Source organism: Eretmochelys imbricata, chromosome 1, assembly GCF_965152235.1.
Source record: "Eretmochelys imbricata isolate rEreImb1 chromosome 1, rEreImb1.hap1, whole genome shotgun sequence".
NCBI lineage: Eukaryota > Metazoa > Chordata > Testudines > Cheloniidae > Eretmochelys > Eretmochelys imbricata.
This window is the reverse complement of record NC_135572.1, coordinates 219,718,832-219,739,783: the sequence shown is the minus strand read 5'-3', so window position 1 is coordinate 219,739,783 and position 20,952 is coordinate 219,718,832. Positions and strand designations below refer to the sequence as shown.

Genomic DNA, 20,952 nt, shown 5'->3' with positions numbered 1-20,952 from the left:
TGGGTGGGAGGAGGGACAGAGCATGCAGAAGCTGTGTGTTAAAGGTCACCTGACATCATTTTGGGAGGAGGCATGGAGGTGCAGCAGATTCTGGGACACAAGGTATAGTTTCAGCATGACTCCCAGTGCTTTTGGAGAGAAAACGGGTTCACAGTAAGGTGGGAGGTTTAATTCTGAGGCTTTTTCTAGCAATCCAGAGTTTCACTAAGGAAGGAAAGCTCTGCACCATTTTGCTTCTCTGACAAAGCCTGGTAGATTTTGCATGCTAACCTCTCTCTTTCAACTCAGCTTGCTACAGAAGACTGTAACATCTACCAATCTGCCTCTGAAGCCATGTGTCATGACTGATGATGGTGTGTAAGGGTCTGCTTAGGGTGGGGAATGGATGTAGGGAGGTTCTGCTTGTGGAGAGGCGTTAGAGAGAAGGAAACATGGCAGATTCAGAAAAAGATGCAGGAACCTTGGGATTCAAAGGGTTCATTCGAACACTCCCAAGGTGTAGGTGGGTTTGCGGTAATGTTGGGATGGAAGGCCATTCCACTGGATAGTTTTCTGGGGAAAAGGGAACACTGTAAAACCTTAAACCCATTCCGATCCTCATGAGAGTCACAGCTCCAGCATGAAGGGGGCCATGGCTGAGGGGCTACCTGCGGAGCAGCTTACTGTATACAGGAAGCCCTCCTACAGATGCACCTCAATCGCACCCCCTTAACTACCCCCAGTTCTTCCCAAAACAAGTGAAATTCACATGCAAAACTCTTTACAGCCTCAAAAGAAGAAAAGAAAAACAAAAACTAACCAAACAAACAAACAAAACCCCTCAAACTCAATCAAACAACAAACATAAAGCAAGGAAAAGTAAAGTTAAAGTGACACTTCCAACACAGCATAGCTCTACAACTGTAAGTCTGTGGGAAGATAACAGTATGCTCCTCCCTAATTTTGTTTTTTAAAAAGCCATTTTCTGGCAGTATATGTGAGAGACACAGAGAAACTTAGTCAAACTTTGGTATATCAGAAATGCTCAGCCTCTTGCTCACTCATCTCTGTTGAGTTGCTGGATTTTTCCTTCACTTTCTAAGTCTAGATTATTGTTTTCCCCATTCTGAGAACAAACTCTCCTTGTTTCTGGAATTCATGTCACACGCACTGAACTCAGATAGTTTGTCACACATAACTCATAGAGGAGACAACTTTCAAACACTTCTATTCAGCTGAAGAATGATCAGCAAAAACTTTCTTGTGAGCACAAATCTTTTAAAAATGCATCTGAACACAGATTCAAAAGGCTTCACAGAAGCTTGGGGTTCTCAAAAAAAGGAAACGTGGCACAAAATGGGTTTTGAAAGAGACTGACACAGGAGAGTTTTATCTAAAAAACCAATTCAGAGAGTAAAACAGCCTCCCACACCCAGCTTTGCTGATGCCCCTCAATCCTAACCTGCAATCTCCCATTATCTAGTTCCCAAGTGTTTCAGGCTATCCGGCTCCTCTCTTAGGTAAGGAAGGAGTTAATATTCTCCAGTCTGTTTTTGGTTTTCAGAGTGAAAGTGAAACCAAAGGCACTGGCAGTCTGAAGACTCATTCAGAGTTTGATTCTAGCACAGATGCCTGATGTTTTAGGGTGTCTGGAACCCCTTGTTTGGGGCACAGAATGAATCTAGGGCTCATCCTCATCTGTGGAGTGCTGGCTCTGAAGGCTGGTGAGTTTAGGAGGTGTCAGGGATTCTGGCTGGTCTACAGGGATGCCTCTTCAGAAGGCCCATTATAGCAGGGGTGGCCAAACTCTTCCAGCCGCATAGCACAATCTTCAGAAGTTCCAGAGCCAGGGCGCACCTGCCAGGGCTCCCCTTGGACCTTCATCCCTGCTTCCGCTGAAGCCCTGAGACCCACCTCCCCTTTGGGCAGAAGCCCCTACTTCACCACCCTGCTGCAAGGCAGAGGGCCTGAGCTCCTCCTCACCCCCCAGTCTGTTAAGTGGAGAATGGGGGGAAGGGAGAGGGGGCTCCATGAGCCGCACTTTAACGGTAAAAGGGCCGCATATGGCTCATGAGCCACAGTTTGGCCACCCCTGCATTATAGGCTCAGGGAGCAAGAGGGGGAACAGTTTGATTAGCAGCTTGTGTCCCAGAAGGGATTAGACAAATGAGCCCCCGTGCCCCCCCCCAAGATGAATGGACCAGAGGGAGGTGTGATAGTATAAGCTGATAATCATGGGGGAGTGCCTGGGGTCTTCCAAAAGGATGATAGCAGTGGGGAACGGGGACGTAATACCAAACTGGGAAGAGGTACTTCAGGGGAGGTGTTTCAGGGAAGGAGGGGAATTATGTGGTGGTAGCGTGCCCCAGGGCTCACCTGGATCATCCCTGTTTCTATAGGGCTGCCCCAGCAAAGGGCAAGATGTCAGTGCCAAATGTCTTGTCCCGATGGGGCAGCAGGTATGTGTATGTGTGTGTGTGCACCCCACCTCTCAGCTGGTTCTTCTCCTTCTCAGCAGAGCTGCCAGTGGAGCTGGCCCCGGGGTCCCAATTACGCTCTGTGGATGTGGTCTTGGACTGTCATTATATAGAGGAAGCTGTGGGTGGATTTCCGGGTGCCTTTGCCGGATCATTCTCCTCAGACCCTGCCACCCTAGTGCTGAGAGGTGTCAGCGTTGCCGATGATGGAAGCTTGGACAGTGTCACCAATTATGAGGCGCCAGGCACAAATACTGACTCCGCTTCTCCCATCATCTTCGAAGTCTCAGGTGAGTGAGGAGCTGGGGATAGGAGAATTGCCATGCCAGCCACAGTAAGCCATGAGTGAACTGAAATCTGCACAGACTCAAAACACAGAGCCCTGCCCCAGGGGCTCACAGGACATGTGATGGACAAAGGGATAGCAGGATGAATGGCACTGTGTAAATAGAGACAGAGTCACTATCTATCAACTTACTTACATTAGAGGGACAAGGTGAGTGAGGTAAAATCTGTTATTGGAGCAACTTCTGTTGGTGAGCGAGACAAGCTTTTGACCTACACAGAGCTCTTCTTCAGCCCTCCTTGAGATCCGAAGAAGAGCTCTGTGTAGCTTGAAAGCTTGTCTCTTTCACTAACATAAGTTGCTACAATAAAAGATATTACTTCAGCCACTTTGTCTCTCTAAAATCCTGGGACCAGCATGGCTACAAGAACACTACTTACCCACATGACCCCACCACCACAATATCTGAGCACCGCATACTTATTAATGAATTACCATCACAATGCCCTTCTGAGATAATTGCATTGGTACTCCTAATGAAAAAAGGCAAAGCCATTATTTTCACTGATGGAGATTGAAACCCGAATAAACTGCCCTGGTGATAATCAGGCTTCACCTGTATAAATTGTATCATACAGAAGGGAGTTTGCACTGTGGCTAAAATCCCAGTTATATCAGTAGCTAAAGTCTCAAGATAGACAAGGCCGTAGACCAGAATATTCATAGATTTTAATTAATATATTCATCTATTTAAGGCGAGAAGGGACCATTAGATAATCTAGTTCAGGGGTTCTCAAACTTCAATGCACCGCAACCCCTTTCTGACAACAAAAATTACTACATGACCCCAGGAGGGGGGACCGAAGCCTGAGTCTGTATGATTCCCACTGTCCCAAGTGGGGACCCAAAGCCTGAGCCACAATTCCCTGCAAAGGGTAGGGGTCAAAGCCTAAGCCCAAGTGTTACACGAATAAAAATGATACCAACAGGATCTTGTAAGAGGGACAAGGCAAATTGCCATGTTTATTGTAAATACAACAAAATATTCCTATATGCAATTTCTATATTGATCCATTCACACAAACAGACATTCACACACAGGTTCTACATAAAGGTTGTTATAGTTACCAGCCTAGATGTTGCTCGTGCCAAGTCACTGGCCAGGTGGCCTGGACACGAGAGTGGAACCGAGTCGTTGTCAGATGCGCATCCGATGCTCCTGGAGGGTGGTCGTAGAACCAGACTCAAAGAACACAGTCCCTGGACCCAATTTTTATAGGTCTCTGGTTCAGTACAAGTCTATGGAAGTTGCTTCATCATGCTGAATTTACAATTGAGATGACCATCAATCAGCTCAATCAGCAGATGGTACATCCATGACGGCTCCGTGATGGCTAGGTGTTATTTTCTTGTTCTTCCTTGATGCGTTTTGGGTGGATTCCGGTTTGCCCTCCGGGGGTCATCCGGTTATCTCCACTTTGCATATTCTTCGGCCCATCGATATCAAGGTTGAAATTCTTAGGATTAGGCTGGCACCATTTACTAACCAATTATTTCCCTGCTTCAGGCTCTCAATTCCATGCACTCATCATTCATTCTTTTACTTAACAACACAATCTATGACTCTTGATTCATTTAACAAGTTTTATCCCACTATCTATTTTTCCCTCTTTGGATACCAAGATTTACATAGGCATGACAAGGGGCCCCCGCGGGGGAAGAGCATCAGGGTGTTGTTTTAAAGAACAGCATTGTTTCCTCAAAGTTCTTGTCACTTTCCAGCACAGACTCTTTTTCCTGTACCGGCCTGAAATAATTAGACTTTGGCCTTGCATTTGTTACAGCGTGAAATTCAACAGCATGGAACTGATGTTCATACTTTTTTACAATACCTATATACTCTTTTGTCTATCTTTATTTCTACTACTACATAATTATAATTCTATCATACTTGTATAACTTTGTGGGCGACCCAACACAAGGGCTTCAGTCCCAGCCAGAGGATCTGTAACCTGAGCCCTGCCGCCCAGGGCTGAATCCCTCGGGCTTCAGCTTCGGCCCCGGGCAGTGGGGCTCAGGCTTCAGCCCCAAGCCCCAGCAAGTCGAAGCCAGCTCTGGCGACCCCATTAAAATGGGGTTGTGACCCACTCTGGGGTCCTGGTCCACAGTTTGAGAACAGCTGATCTAGTTTAACATCCTATATAGTGCAGGCCATAAAATTTCTCCCCTTTATCCCTGTATTGAGCCCAGTCATTGGTGTTTGTCCAGAAAGGCATCCAATCTTGATCTGAAGACTTAAAGAGATGGCAATTGTTCCAAGAGTTAATCACCCTCTCTGTTAGAAAATCTGTCTTATTTGTTATTCGAATTTGGTTGACTTCAACTTCCAGCCATTAGTTCTTTGTTTGGCCTTTCTCACAAGATTAAAAAGATCTTTCACACTTGATATTTTCTCCCCGTGGAGGCCCTTATACACAGGAATCAAGTAACCTCTCAGTCTTTTTGATAAACTAAGCAGGTGGAGCTCTTTAAGCCTCTCATTGTAAACATTTTTTCCAGCCCTCAAATAATTTTTGTGGCTGGTCTCTGAACCCTCTGTAAAATTTTCAATGTTTTGTTTAAAATGTGGACATCACGTTTGTACAAGTATTCCATTATCAGTTTCACCAGGGGCATACACACTACACTCTTGTTTATATGTTCAAGGATCACATTAACCCTTTTTGCCACAGCATCACACTGGGAACTCATATTGAATGTTTGTCAACTATAGCCCCTAAATCTGTTGGATGGTCACTAGTTTCAGGATACAGCCTCAATTTTATAACGAGGGCCTGCATCTCCTGTTCCTAGATGTACAGTTTTGCATTTGGCTGTATTCAAATGCAAATTGTTTGCATGCACCCAGGTGTAACAGTGCCTTTGTGGGTCACGACTGAGAATACCAAATTCAGGACAAACTGCTGAGAAATAGGGCGGACATACCCCAAACTAGTGGTTATTCTCCCATGAGATATACCAAACCAGCAACAAAAGTAAACTTCTGTTTCACCACACTGGGTAACAAGAAGTCATAAAAGCAGTTTCCTTAGGCATTCCAGTCCTTGTATCACCACTGTAAACACTAGACTTAGAGATGAGTGGTTCTTTAAAACCAATTTAATCAAACAAAAGCTTCTTCTGATCCCAAAGGACCAGCTACACACCCAGGTCAATAATATATTACTCAGATCTTACCCAAAAATCACGCTGTTGCCAATCCTTTAGTATGCACAATATAAAGGTTTATTTATAAATGAAAAGAAAGAAAGGTGAAAGTTAAAATTGGTTAAAGGAATCAAGTACATAAAATAATTGCAGAGTTCTTCGTTCAGGCTTGTAGCGGTGATGGAATAAACTGCTGGCTTAAGTCAAGTCTCTGGATGCTTCCAAATCAATGGAAGGTCCTCGATCCCTTGGCTAGAATGCTCCCATTAGTATAAGTCCATACATAGTCCAGAGGTTTGAGCAGGAAAGAGGCAACATGGAGGTGTTTCCAGGGCCTTTTATAGCTTCTGCCATGTGGAGGGAAACCCATTGTTTCAAACAAAGAACTCAGCACAGCTAGTGGAAAATCACAAGTGACAAGATAATGTTTGGAGTCACATGGGCAAGTCACATGTCCATGCATGATTAGACACAGTAGAAGCCATTACCTATACCTCAAACAGCATGTTCACAGGAAAGTCCATTCAGGGTAGGTGGGCGTCTTCCATTGTAAGTTAAATGTTCTTTTGATGGGCCACTCAATTTCAATAGTTCCTCCAAGATGTGCTGGCTAGCTACCTTGTGGGCACTACTCCAGGCACAAACATTTGAATTCCAGGTATAGAACCAATGCTCATAACTTCAAATACAAAGTGTTACATGCATACAAATAGCATAATCATATTCAGCAAATCATAGCCTTTCTAGAGACACCTTAATTGACAACCTTCGTACAGTATTTGTTGCAGTTATATAACAGTGATAGCAACAATGATCTATATCAGAGGTGGACAAACTTTTTGGCCCAAGGGCCGCATCTGGGTGGGAAAATTGCATGCAGGGCCATGAATGTAGGGCTGGGGCAGGGGGTTAGGGTGCGGGAGGGAGTGCGGAGTGTGGGAGCGGGTGCGGTGTGTAGGAAGCAGCTCAGGGCAGGGGATTGGGGCAGAGGAGGGGTGCGGAGTGTATGAGGGGGCTCAGGGAAGGGGTTGGGGTGCAGGAGGGGGTGCGGAGTATATGAGGGGGCTCAGGGCAGGGGGTTGGGGTGCAGGCGGGGTGTGGCAGGGGTGCAGGTAGGGTCCAGCAGGTGGCTCAGGGCAGGGAGTTGGGGTGTGGGGTGCAGGAGGGTTTTAGGGTGCAGGCTCCGGCCTGGCGCTGTTTACCTGGAGCGGCTCCGGGGTGGCAGCAGCATACAGTGGGGCCAGGGCAGGCTCCCTGCCTGCCTGCCCTGTCCCCGCACTGCTCCCAGAAGCAGTGCAGGGCCCACGGGGGTGGCAATCCCAAGGGCCGAATCCGGCCCACGGGCCGTAGTTTGCCCACCCCTAATCTACATGGTCATATTTTAATCAGATAATGTCACACCAGGTTACCAACTGGTCCAGTTCCTTCTGTATGATTGTCCTATCCTCATTGCTATTTAGCACTCTGCCCAGTCTTTGTGTCATCTGAAAATTTTATCAGCAGTGATTTCGTATTTAATTCCATATCATCGACAAAAACGTTCTTAATCCATGTAACATGTGCTGTATTGGTATTGTGTTCATGCTCATTTTTAGAATCACATTGGCATGCAGTACTGAGCCAAACACCTTACAAAAGTCTAAATGTCTTACGTCTGCTTTTGTCAACCGAACTTGCAATCACATCAAAGAATGAATTCAGGTTTGTTTGACAAAATCTATTTAAAATAAAAGCCTCTGGAGAGGCATTAATTATATTTCTGTCCTTTAATTTTTTTATTAATTGAATTAATTGTATCAGCTATTCTGTTATTTTGCCGGGGACTAATATCAAGCTAACTGCCCTATAGTTGCCTGTGTTATCCTGCTTGCTGTTTTGGAAACGTGGCACAACATTAGCACTCTTCCAGTCTTCTGGAATTTCCCATGTGACAGGATGTACCTGGCCTTTCAAGGCCCCTTGCTGGAGGCCTTGTGGTCTTAGGCCTGCTTCGAGGGGTTGCACAGAAGCAGCCAATCAGAGCCCTGCAGGATCAAATAAAAGCTGCTGCTGGGCCTGAGCAGGTCAGTTCCTAGTTGGGCCCAGAGGAGCAAGGCAGGTGCGCCTTGCTGGTCACAGGAGCCTGAGGGAGAACTAGAGGGAGGGTTCTGGTGCTATTTGTGTTCTGTGAGGAGGAAGAAGATCTGAGAACTTCAGCCCTAAGGGAAGGGTGAAGAGAAGGGGGCTATGTGGGAAAAGGCCCAGGGAACAGCAGCAGCACACCGGAGGCAGCAGTATGTGGCTGCGGTTTATAGGATTCCTGGGTTGGGACCTGGAGTAGTGGGTGGGCCTGTGTTCCCCCACAGGCCACTAGCAAAGTGGCCTAAGCCCCAAGAAGGGGACAAGTTTCCTTTAGAAGCCTGAGTGAAGAGACTGGATTTAAAGGTCCCAGAGGTGGGTCTGAAGACCCTCATGTGGGCAGATAGTTTGTTGGACATTTGCTACCCCGGAAGGGGTTCATCTGTTGAGGACAGTGAGTTGGCCAGAGGGCTGAGCCACTGAAGACCTGCCTAGTGTGGCTGACAACCTATAGAGGGTACCACGAGTGAGGGAAGAGAGGATTGCAGTACCACACCCAGCCAATAGGAGGCATTCAGGAGATGAGTACCCCATCGCACCCCAATATTCCAAGCTTTATTAAAAATGAACATCAGTGGGCCAGAGATATCCTGAGCCAACACTTTTTTATGACTCTTGGGTGCTGGGGACCTGGTGATTTAAATTATTGTGTGCTTTATAGATATTGGTTAACATACTTCCTAGTTACTAAGTTCTTGAAAATACTTTGTCATCCTCATGTGATATGAGTATGTCATCCTGCTTCTTTTAAAATACAGAACAGAAATATTTATTGAACACTTCTGCCTTTTCAGCATCATTATTAACAATGTTACCATCTCCATCTAGTAATGGGCCTACACCATTGCTAGGATTTCTTTTGTTCTTCATATACTTACAAAACTCCTTATTGTCCTTGCCCCTGCCAGCCATGCATTTTTTCTTGATGTCTGTAACTTTCTTTATCAATTTTCTACACTTCATAACTTCAAAACTGGAGCCCCTCTGAGTTTCAAAATATGCCCTTGACTGGCACCAGACCCAATGCTCGTAGAGGCATCAACATTGATGTTGGCACCATCGGCCCTAGCATTGGAGTCATTGTCACAACTATCAGCATTGCCATTTCCTGAGAGCTACTTTTCATCCCTGTCACCAGTATACTCCTTCTCTACCACACTGAGCAGGGACCCTCACCTGAGGAGTGAGGTTGATTCCGCCAAGGGTACTCTGAAGCATGCAGTACTGAGTCCTGGTGCAGAACTAGCATTGGATGGGGCATACCCAGTTATGCCAGTATCAGTACAACCTGCCACCATGGCCTCATTGGCCTGCCCTCCCATAGATCTTGGAGCAGGGTCCCCTCCCGTGTCTCAGCAAAGAGGAGAAGATTTCAGTTGCCTCTGGTGTTGCTGGCCAGAGCACCCCCGTCAGAACTGGAGGGAGTCTCTGAAGATGTGATAGAAGCAGTGAGGGAAATGCTCCAGCTGCCTTCACCACCAGAAGAATCTTCTTTGTCCCTGGACAAGACAGTTACAGTGGCTCTGATACCAGCTGTTGATGACTTCAGCTGGGCATCCCAGGAGATACTCTGGAGGACAGTGGATACAGGACACTGTGGTCCAGGAAAACGAATGCAAGGTATTCAGCAGCCTCAGCACCTGCAAGAATTGCCCTCCTGATCAGTGAGGGCATCCTAGATCCAGCCAAGATCTGCTGAATACTCCTAGTCTCCCCCTCTCAATGCAGTGGGGGAGCTGTCTTCACCCAAATTCCATTACTTAGGCAAGGACAGCAAACCAGCAGCCTGCAGCACTGGCTTCCTCAAGGGGTTAATATTGGTCTGTCAATCACCTTGCTTCCTTTCCTGATTGGCTAAATCTGTCCTGATGTTACCGCCTTAGGCCCTTTGTGAGACATTGGTAGGCAGGATAGCAGTGAGGGCTGGCTCTGCCCACCTGATATTTCCATTGGTGTGGTTTTGTGATTGCCACATGTTCCATGTTGCTGGGTAGAAAAAAACACTCTTTCTCTGGCACTGTAATTGGCAGAGAAGGCTGAGCTTGGAGCCTAATGATTGGCCAGGGCAAAATCATATTTCGATTGGCTGCTGCCCTCCCTGCCTGAATTTTTTATTGGTGGGTGAGACCTATTGCTAGGCGGAGTAGTCGGCGCTGGGACTTTGCAAGGGTAATACAGGATCGCGGGAGAACTTAAAAAATGGGGGCCAGGTGTGGGGTATCTTGGGATGGATGTTTTTGCACACTCTGCCCCAGGTGGTCCTGCCCATGCAAGTCAGTGCATATCCAGGCGTGATTTCTGTAGGTGTACTTACACTCCTGGACCCCAGGAGCTGCTACTGCGTGGCAATTTTGCAGTGTGCAACCGTGGGCTCCTGACCTCTAGTCCACCACTGCCATAATCACATAACCACATAGATAAAGACAGAGGCACACTCAGAGAGAGAGAGAGAGAGAGTGCAAAGTTGCATGGTGGAGTTGATGGTAGAGAGGTAGAGAGCAGGGATAAGTAAGAGCAAGAGGGAAGGTGTGGGATGAAGGTAAGGAAGAAGGTGGGAATGAGGGAGGATAGGAAGGGGGAGAGTGGGGCAAAGGAGAACATTGTTGCCGGCACCCAGTGCCGAGAGGCTAAACAACAGCTCGGGTTGGTTCGCCACCCGGTGTGCTACACCCAATAATCACAACGGGGTGGAGAAGCAGAAAAGTTTATTTGCAGCTGCAAAAAGGTACAGGGAAAACAGAATCTCAAATCCTGTATACAGAGCAGGAAGTTACACAGGCTTTTATACATCCTTTTTTCCCAGCATATTTATCCAATAGCAAGCTGCCCTAAGTATTCATATAGCCAGCCAATCCAGTTCCCAGCTAGTTCCCTGGTTCTCTGTATCATTTGTTAAACTATACATTAAGCTGCTTTATTCAGCATTTTTCTTCCATATCTGCCCTGTTTGGCCTTGTTTAGTTTCAGGCATTCTGACTCTGCAACATATTGTTGCAGATTCTCAGCATAACTGCTGTGTGTGCCTCCAGGCGGGAGGGCCAAGGACACTTGGGCTTAGTACGCAGAGCTGCTGTGAGTGCCTCCAGGCGGGAGGGGGGGGCCAAGGACACTTGGGCCTAGTGCGAGGGGGCTTCATCGACACTCGTGGTCTTCCATCCCCTCGAGTTACCTAGTGGCCATGCCCCAGTGTCCCCAACAACGTGATGAAGGGGGACACATAACTTATGAGGAGAGGCTCAGGGAACTGGGGTTATTTAGTCTGCAGAAGAGAAGAGTGAGGGGAGATTTGATAGCAGCCTTCAAATACCTGAAGGAGGGTTCCAAAAAGGATGGAGCTAGGTTGTTCTCAGTGGTGGCAGATGACAGAACAAGAAGCAATGGTCTCAAGTTGCAGTGGGGGAGGTTTAGGTTGGATATCAGGAAACACTATTTCACTAGGAGGGTGGTGAAGCACTGGAATGGGTTACCTAGGGAGGTGGTGGAATCTCCATCCTTAGAGGTTTTTAACGCCCAGCTTGGCTGAGATGATTTAGTGGGGGTTGGTCCTGCTTTGAGCAGGAGGTTGGACTAGATGACCTCTAGAGGTCTCTTCCAACCCTAATCTTCCATGATTCTATGACACACTTGGATGGGATGTGGGGCTGCTGAAATGGTTAGTGGAGGAAAGCTACAGGTGAGAGATCCCGGCTTCAGTGATAGTGAAAAAGGAGGAGAAGATAGCAAAAGGAAAGGGTGGCCTTTTCTAATCTTGCTGAAAAAATCAGCAAGATTTTGAATGGAAAAGTGGAAATGGCAGGAGAGGGGAGAGTTTAAGGATGGACATGAGAGTGGCAAAGAAGTGGTGGGGATTTGAGGATGGTCTGCAATGAGAGTGCAGAAGTGCTGTTTGGCTAGAGAGAATGTAGGAGGAGAGAGCCTGAGAATCCTGATACCCACAGTTCTGTGCTGTCAAGCAAGCAGCTATGTAACCTGCTAGCAAAGTATGTCACGCTACCCTCTCGTGCCTGGTCCGTGGGCTCGACTGGATACTTCTGCTTCCACTTACTGCTTCCTTGGGTTTGTCTACACTGCAATTAAAAACCCATGGCTGGCCTGTGCCAGCTGACTGGGCCTCAGGGACTCAAGCAGCAGGGCTGTTTAATTGCTGTGTAGGCTTCTGGGCTTGGGCTGGAGCCCAGACTCTGTGACCCTCCCACCTTGCAGGGTCCTGGAGCCTGGGCTCCAGCCCAAGCCCGGATGTCTACACTGCAGTTAAATAGCCCTGCAGCCTGATCCCCATGAGCCTGAGTCAGCTGGCACAGGCCAGCTGGGGGTGTCTACTTGCAGCATAAACATACCCAGTGAGATCAAGTGGTAGAAGTCTGTGTTGTTGATCTGAAAGTCCTGAGTTCAAACCAGTTGATGATACATGCAGAGAAAAATCATGGGTAATGATGTAATTTAAAAATGTAATCATATCATCGTAATGAATATGCATCAAACCCAGCAGCAGAATTACAGGTACCCTGTTCCCCGGACTCTGCAAGCACCTTCCTCACTGTGCACCTTTCAAACTGGCTGCATGTTATACATTTGGACTATCTGTGAAACATCTCGGTATGCTCATGCTCTGTACTATACATTTCCTTGCCCTCATGTCCCACCTAGACACCAAGCAGCAGAACCTGCTGCCTTCAACTGAGGATAGAGTTCCTTCGTGGAAGAATGTACACTTCACCCTGGATCTGCAACTTGCCAGGGATATAAGGGAGGGATACAAGGAGAGGAGAGGGTGCAAGAAAGGGAGTATCACAGCTACAGGACTAGCTGCACTTCAGTCCTCTTTCTAGTCTCTCTCAGAGAACCTAAATCAGGTCTTGGGCCTCTTGCCCTTGTGACTCTTCCATACTTGGATCAGGTCTGGGACCACTGCCCCATGTATGACAACTGCTTATCACCGTGCAGGTCCAGCTAGGTTTGGGGCACCTGTGTTTCCTTCCCATGGGAACCTGTGACCAGTGATAATGACCAACAAAATAATCAAATATTTTAAAACAAAATCATAGAATCATAGAATATAAGGGTTGGAAGGGACCTCAGGAGGCCATCTAGTCCAACCCCCTGCTCAAAGAATATTTACTTAGCAGTTGAAACAAAGTTTTTCTCCTCAATCATGACAGTTAGAAACTTACTTTTTTAATCAAAGCTGAAATTCTCATGCAATTGTTTGATTTCAGCGGGGGCTATAAGAAAAAGTTGGCAAAGCTGTTACAGGATCATCTTGAGCCATCTTCTCCTTTCTGCCTGGACCATCCCAGATGGTTACCTGTTGGGAAGCCCTTAATCAAAGACATTCTCACAAAAACCACCTCACCAGAGCCAGGCCAATATACAGTATTAACAAATTATTTAAAGTGCTCCCATATTTTGTCATGGGGAGTATAGCTGAAGAGAGTGCAGGGCAACAAGAAAGATTGGCATGTGCTTCAGTAACAATAATGGATTTGGCAGGTAGATTTTCTCTTTGACAGACACTCATCTCTAGCTGTTGCTGCACCCTCAATACCTCTTCCTTTTTTAGGCTGGGACCTTTAATGTTTCAGCATCCCCTTTGCTCCTAGGTTTAGGCTTGGGAAGAATAAACCTTGCTAGCATGGTTGGTATGTAGGCAGGTAGGTATTTCCCAATTTATAGCTCTCCCTATTGTTCCCTTAAGGTATCGTCTGTCTGTTATTGTTTTGTTCCCTGTTGTTTTTCCCCAACAGCCTTTGAGCTTATCCAGTCTGGCTGCAAAGTTAAAGCAAACAGGTAAACTGAGGAATATATGATATTCATAAAAATAATACATATGACTTCCTCATTCGCCACAAGAACTTCTTTAAACAAGCTGGGAGACCAATGTTACATGCTAAGGCTCTTGTGTTTGCATAGCAGCAGCCTGACCCCATTTTACACTAGGTGTAGACACAGCCGTTGGTGCCTCACCAGATTAGGTCCCTACTTAAACTTGATCCTGTTTTTCCTGTTCCATTCATCAAACTACATGTCTTCTCTTTCTCATTACAGAAACTTTGGTACCCATCCCATATGCGGAATCCCTGCTGCATGCAGACTGTGCTGGGGAGAAAGTGACCTGTGAGATCTCTCCATACAGCTTACACCTGACAGATGAGGGGCCCAGCCAGGCCTCCTGGTTCATGGGGACCCTGAAGTTATCCAGTGGGATCAGCATAGCCCTGGTGCTGAAGGTCAGCAGTGTCAGGGAAGAAGATGAGAGAATGGCCGTACTGCACCCAAGACTGAAGGTTCCTATAAGCAAGGAGGGCACAGTGCTGACCACAGGTAAAGAAAGTGGCGAATGAGGGGAAAAGACTTTAGTGCTGGAATGCACCTACTGCACCAGGGAGCACTAGGGGAGCCAGACACTCCAGGGCTGAAGCCTCCACATTAAGGAGTGCTAGGGGAACTAGAGACCCCAGGAATACCACCCCACTCTGTAGTCTGGGACTTAAGGGAACTAGAGAAAAGGACTGCACATGCTGTGAGTCAGCAGGATAGATAATCCTTCCCTTCTTGAGGGAAGCTCAAATGTACGGGACCCTCCTGCTATCTGCGGGATGTAACTGCTGGGCCACCAGTGTGACCCCTTGATCACTCTGCCCTTGCACTTCTGTGCCCCTTGACTCCCCAGTTCTGGCCCTACTGTTCTCCCCACCACTGTCACTATAAGACTATAACAGGGTTTGAAAAAGGACTAGATAAGTTCATGGAGGATAGGTTCATCAATGGCTATTAGCCAGGATGGGCAGGGATGTTGTCTCTAGCCTCTGTTTGCCAGAAGCTGGGAATGGGTGACAGGAGATGGATCACTTGATGATTACCTGTTCTGTTCATTGCCTCTGGAGCATCCGGCATTGGCCACTGTCAGAAGACAGGATACTGGGTTAGATGGACCTTTGGTCTGACCCAGTATGGCCATTCTTATGTTCTTATGTTCATTATTTGCCACACCACTGTGACCCTTGGCAAGTGCTATGTCTGCTCTCCAAGAGTTCGGTGTAGCAAGGAGAGCAATATGCACTTACTCCCCGTATCCTGCTAATAGCTCTGCAGCCTGCAGGATGGGATCTTCTTGTGGGGAGACACATGTCCAACCCTTCAACCCAGCATGGCCAGTCAGTCCACAGCATGCTTCCTCCAGGTGGGTGGAGCTGTGACCCAGTCCCTGATGTCCTGCCAGGGGGAGTCTTCCATAACCACATATATTTAACATTCTCTCAGTCTATTTGTCTTTCTCCTTCTCTTTGTTCCTAGTTGAATTCCAGTTGTCATCTCGCACCCCTACTTTGCGTACCCGACTTGGCACCTCCGTCACCCTGGACTGCAGCTTTGCCTTGGCTTCCAGCTCTCCGCTGGCCTCGCTGGAGTGGAGGCTGCAGCACCGAGGCAGCGGGCGTAGAGTTTTCCACTACCAGGCGGGGGACGTGGCACAAGCAGAACAGTCAACGGCCCACGTGGATGTGGTGCAGCTGCTGGAGACTGGAGATGCATCGCTTAGCCTGCAAGGAGTGGGTGTGGGGGATGAAGGGACATACATCTGTTTAGTGTCCACCCCCCAGCACCAGGCCCAGAACATCATCCAGCTGCAGTTGGTCGGTGAGGCAATGATGCTTTAAGAATACCTAGTCAGGAGGCAATAGGGGAGACAGGCCCCATTCACTGGAACCTGACCATTCCCCGTATCTCTCTGCTCCCCTCCTTGCTTCCCCAGCCCCACCCAGTGGGGATGAGGGACTCCTCTGTACTACTCCATTCCCTCAAACACAGTTTATCACCAGCTGGATTTAATTTCCTGTTTGCCCCCCTCCAGAGCCCCCGAGAGTCCGTTTGTTCCCAGAGTTGGTGTCACGTGAGGGGGATGGAGTCACTACCCTGACCTGTGAGATCTCTGGCTATTACCCCCTGGATGTGTCGGTGAAGTGGACACGGGAGGCCCCTGACGACAAGGACAAGATCCCTATCTCAGGCTCAAGCACATACTTCTCCAGCCATAGGCAAGCCCAGGATGGCACCTATGGCATCAATTCATACCTGAGTATCAACACAGCCATAGAGCTGGGACCTGTCACCTACAGCTGCCATGTCTCGCATCTGGCCCTTGAAGAGCCAATTACAGCTAGTGCCCAGCTCAGGACACCAGGTAAACAGGGGGAAAGGAGAGCGAGTTCTCCTTATTGCCCCTGCCTCTCAGCTTTTGCTTCAACCCTCTGATCTCCTAGCTCCAGCTTTTCCCTCACCTCTCAATTCTGGGGTACTGAAGCCCCATCCCATTTGGAGCACCCTCCCATTTCCACTGCCTGCCCTCATTCCCCATCCGTTCTTTCCTCTCCTGGCTTCTCCTGGCAATCGCACTTCCTCAGCTCTCATTACAGCCTCTACAGCTCTTTGTAAAGCATGTTCTCTGCATCGTGCAGCACCTTACACTGTTAAGGGGGCAGTGGTTTCAAGGGAGCAAAAAGGCAGCACACGGACTCCTTATTGGGAACCCAACCATGCCCCAAGGACCCCTATACACTGTTGTCTCCAAGGGAACCAGGACCTTCTTTGCCCCCACCCCCTTCCTTCCCCAATAGGAACTCAGCTTAGTCCCTGCTCCCTGTGGCACTGTTCTAATGAGATCCTAATCTTTCCCCAGAAACCTTGCACATCTCTCCTCCAATAGGATCCCAGCCCTGCCCTTTGTGTGATCTGTGTGAAGAATTTTAGCTCTCTGAAACAGACTCAGATGAGCTTCACATCACTGACTCCCCCTCTTTCTCCAACAGAGCAAAAAACATCTAATGGGCTTGTGGGAACCTTCATTGCTACTTTCATCTTCCTTGCTGCTCTCGTTGGCCTCATGCTCAGGAGAAGAAAAGCAGGTAAGAGTGTAAAGCACTTCAGCCCTCTCCCTAGACTGAGGTTCCACAGTCAGAGCTCATCTCCTGCTCCCTATGGTGCCGCTGGCTGTGAGACGCAGAGACTGGAGTAGCTTGGAGCACCTGCTACAGCCAGCACTCCTGCCACTCTAATTACAGTGCTTCCTGTAGGGAGTCGCATAGCTGGAAGCTCCGTCACAACCAGCTGTCCTGCCTCCTTCCCTACAGCAGCCTTGCTGGGAGAAGCCTGGACCGGAGTATTTGGGAGCTCCCCTCGTACTTCGTGCGCCTACTTCCTTTCCATTTTGCCTCCTTGAGGGAGAAGCTGGAAATGGAGTAACTGGGAGATGATTCCATAGCTAGTTCTCCAGCTTCTCTTCTTACAGTGTCTCTTGCTGGGTAGGAGAGGGGGTAGCTCTTAGGAGTGTTAGTGATGATAATGTAGTACTCAGACCTGTATATTTACCTGAGATAGAATTTTGGGTCTTGTTTGCTCATTTGACTTTTGATATTTTTATATTCTTACTAATATGTATGAACAAAGATACTGGGTGTTACATCTGCCCACAAGCAGATCAGGTGAAAAGAGATAAGAGATAGTGCTAAAGTGTTGTTGGGCAGAATGGGTGTGTAATATAAAAGCAGTCACTTGAAGGACAGTCCTGCCTCAACTCCTCTCCCGAGATAAGGTCAAGCAACCAGTCGGGAGGGCAAGGGGGATGGGAGGGGAAGGTATAAGAAACACTAAAAGCCAAAGAAATCCCTGTCCCTGACTGGAGCACAACCTCACTCCTTACTCCTCCCATGGGATATGAAAGAGGTGGTACTGAAGCCCCCAGACCCAAAACCCTCCAAAATGACAATACATTATAAGGGGTAGGATCAGAGGTGCACTACTTCTGCTCTTCTACTTTCTGTCTGCATGACAAGAACCAGGGCAGGGCGAAGGGAAAGCTCTTAATAGTAGTACCATCGCCTGGTAGCTGCAGATCATGGAAGAGAATGGCATTTTACTGATTGTTTTTGTCTTCCTGAATCAATTATTTTTCTTTCTTTTCAGCTGATCCAAAATCTGAGGAATCTCTGGAGACTTCAGGGTAAAAGGGACAGTTAACTCAGTTACCCTTATTCCTGCGCCCCCTCTGACAGACCCCGTACCAGATGAAGATCCAGCCACTCAGAAATTAACCTCCCATTTTACATTAATGGAGCTATCACCATTTCTAGGGACCCTCTTGCAGCTCTATAGGAAGGGATTGGAGGACCCTTGTGACCCTGGAAAGGTGGAGTCAGAGAAAAGGGGGTGTCTCCATCATGTGAGTGGGGGTAATACCATTAACCTCACTGGAACACTGTTCTTCTCACACTTTCAGGTACACAGAGCTAGATACACAAAGGGATGTAGACGTTTTAGGTGCCTAAGACCAACATTTAGGCACCACTGAGATCCTCAAACCTCTGCTCAGCTGGTGCCTAACCCTTTAGCTACCTAAATTCCTTAAGTACCTAAGTTTCTGCCCGTGGACATACACAAAATCACCTAATTCCTGATGCCATTGAGCTGCTTGGTTCCCTAGCTCATGCATAACCCCTGGTAGGATTGTCAACCTAGGCAATACCCTGCCTTTGTCGCCTGCAGGGCCTGATCCCAGAGGCATGCTCAGAGCGTACCTATCAGAGCAGGCCTTGAACAGAGACAGCTAGGAGCAAGCAGGTCAGAAATTTGGTGTGTGTGTATATACACATATGTGTGTACTGTCACTTTGCCCATGTCATCCCTAGCTTTTAATCCCTCCACTGGCTCTCCCTTCTCTATCACATCAAATATAAGCTGCTTATATTCACCTTCTAGTCCTTTCTTGGCCATTTCCCACCCTACCTATCATCTCTCATTTGCTATTGAACTGTTGATGCTCATCTCTGATGGGCCCATCATGCCAGCCTCCATTGGCCACAGGTTACATTTTCAGACAAGCATCTTTCTACTTTCTCCCACGCTGTTCAGCACACTTGGGAGGGGCTCCCTGAAAACATCCATAAAGCATCCACCGTCAAATACATCCACAAAACTCTCCTTTGGCGCGATGCCTGTAATATATTGACAATGGTTAGAATGCCAATCGTCCTGACCATTATTGTCTCATTGCTTCCTTTTATTCCCCTACAAGTCTCTTGCTTTACGCTCAAGATTGTAAGCTCTTTGGGGCAGGAATTGTCTTTTTGTTCTGTTTGTACAGTGCCTAGCACAATGGGGTCCTGGTCCACAACTAGGGATCCTATGTGCTACAGTAATGCAACTAATAACCTTATTAGCTTAGTGGACAGAGCACTCCCCTATAATGTGAGAGACCCAGTCTATATCCCTGTTCTGCCTGAGTTGGAGCAGGGACTTGAAGTCAGTTCTCCCACATCCCAGGTGAGTGCTCTAACCACTGAGTCGTTGAATATTCTGGGGTGGTTATGTCTCAGTCTCCCCTGCTGCAGCTGTTCCACTTGATATAAATGAAATATTTTTGGAGCCGGGCCTCTCCCACATCTCAGGGGATTGCCCTGACCACTGAGCTACAGAGTCAAACTCCTGCTTTGACTCCTCTTTCTTAAATAATTATTTAATTATTTATAATGAAGAGGTTCTTCAGCAGGAGAGATTGAGAGCCAGTTACATCCCTTGTTAGTATCTTGATGAAGAGCTGTGTTGGGAAGCTCAGGGTGGAGAGGGAGTGGGCGAGAATTGGGGCTCACTCTGTAACTGGCTCAAACAAGATACGGTATTCACTGCACTTTGTGCTAGTTTGAATCTGACCTCTGAATAAAACCGTGTTGTTATTTTTCTAATACATTTCCACTTTAACTCCAAACTCATCTGAATTGGAAAGTCTGGGGAGGGAGAAGCATCATGCCACCACTTCTCAGGAGGGGTGGAAGGGTGAAATTGCAGTGACAGATCACAGTAAAGGTTTACTGGTTATTATACAATTCTCTTCTTTGTCCTTTTCTTCAGAAGTAATAAGGTAAAAAGAAGTATTTAATTCCCAGCCTCATTCTGTAAAGGGCAATATGAAGTGTAACTGATAGGAAACAAACTGGGGTAAAGGCTGTCTCAGTAATGATCCCCATCCCCATGCAGGAGTTTCAACCACGACAGCAGAAAGAAAACTCAGCAAAAAGAAATGGGGGGAGGGGAGGAAGACTTCAGGACCGGACTATATTTGCATACACACACCTAGGTGTTCAGCAGACAGAGCTGCATTGCCAAAATGATCAATTTTGGCTGGTTTTGGGATACAAAACACTTTGAATGCAGGGATAATGAAATGTTGTTATCCTTACTGTATGAATAAAGGGCAGCAGAACTGTGCTTAGCATGCCCTGATTGAAGGGGTCACCCTAACCTCAAACCCACTTGCTAAGCAGGGGGTAGGGATGTCACATCCCAGTGAAAGTTAGAGGGGTTAGGGATAGATGTTTTTATCTAGTGGGGGGGCTCTGCTTTAAAGGGTTCTAGATACTATTTGATTCTCTTTAGTGTTCAAAGGGAGAGTTGAGTAAACTCAATTAAAAGTTCTTGTTTCTGTTGGGTGGTTACTAGAGCTGAAATCACTGATGAGCAGCTCTAAGCCTTCAACCTGGTGTGAGGACAGTGTTGTAATGAAAGACAAGAAGCAACAGTAGAGAGGTTTCTCGCTGTCCAGGGAAATCACTAAGGGTATGTCTACACTATTCACCGGATGGCGATTGATCCAGCGGGGATCGATTTATCGTGTCTAGTCTAGACGCGATAAATCGACCCCCCAAGCGCTCTCCCATTGACTCCTGTACTCCACCGCCATGAGAGGCGCAGGCGGAGTCGGCGGGGAGCGGCAGCAGTCGACTCACGGCGGTGAACACACCACGGTAAGTCGATCTAAGTACGTCGACTTCAGCTACGTTATTCACACAGCTGAAGTTGCGTAACTTAGATCGATCCCACCCCCAGTGTAGACCAGAG

The 20,952-nt window shown here is 47.5% G+C and overlaps 1 protein-coding gene across 3 annotated transcripts; it reads left to right on the top strand.

Moving 5' to 3' along the window:
* Positions 1-54: 54 nt before the first annotated feature.
* On the top strand, positions 55-19,799 carry LOC144269027 (tapasin-related protein-like). 3 transcript variants are annotated; one of them, XM_077824498.1, is made up of 7 exons: positions 61-1,703; positions 2,495-2,746; positions 14,113-14,388; positions 15,361-15,702; positions 15,917-16,246; positions 16,872-16,967; positions 18,025-19,799. In XM_077824498.1, the coding sequence occupies exons 1-7, from the start codon at positions 1,655-1,657 to the stop codon at positions 18,063-18,065; spliced, it is 1,386 nt and encodes a 461-aa protein (XP_077680624.1). In that variant the 5' UTR covers positions 61-1,654; the 3' UTR covers positions 18,066-19,799. The 3 variants fall into 3 exon arrangements, with proteins under 3 accessions (XP_077680606.1, XP_077680616.1, XP_077680624.1); XM_077824480.1 differs by lacking the exon at positions 18,025-19,799 and having other exon boundaries at positions 55-1,703; positions 16,872-17,407; XM_077824490.1 differs by lacking the exon at positions 18,025-19,799 and having other exon boundaries at positions 58-1,703; positions 2,498-2,746; positions 16,872-17,406.
* The last annotated feature ends 1,153 nt before the right edge of the window (positions 19,800-20,952 follow it).

What these genes read in the sequence shown, in the direction of transcription:
- LOC144269027 (XM_077824480.1), top strand. Translation starts at nt 1,655, where the DNA reads ATGAATCTAGGGCTCATCCTCATCTGTGGAGTGCTGGCTCTGAAGGCT. An exon ending in CATCATCTTCGAAGTCTCAG is followed by an intron (nt 2,747 to 14,112) that starts GTGAGTGAGGAG and finishes TTCTCATTACAG; the next exon opens with AAACTTTGGTACCCATCCCA. An exon ending in TGCCCAGCTCAGGACACCAG is followed by an intron (nt 16,247 to 16,871) that starts GTAAACAGGGGG and finishes TTTCTCCAACAG; the next exon opens with AGCAAAAAACATCTAATGGG.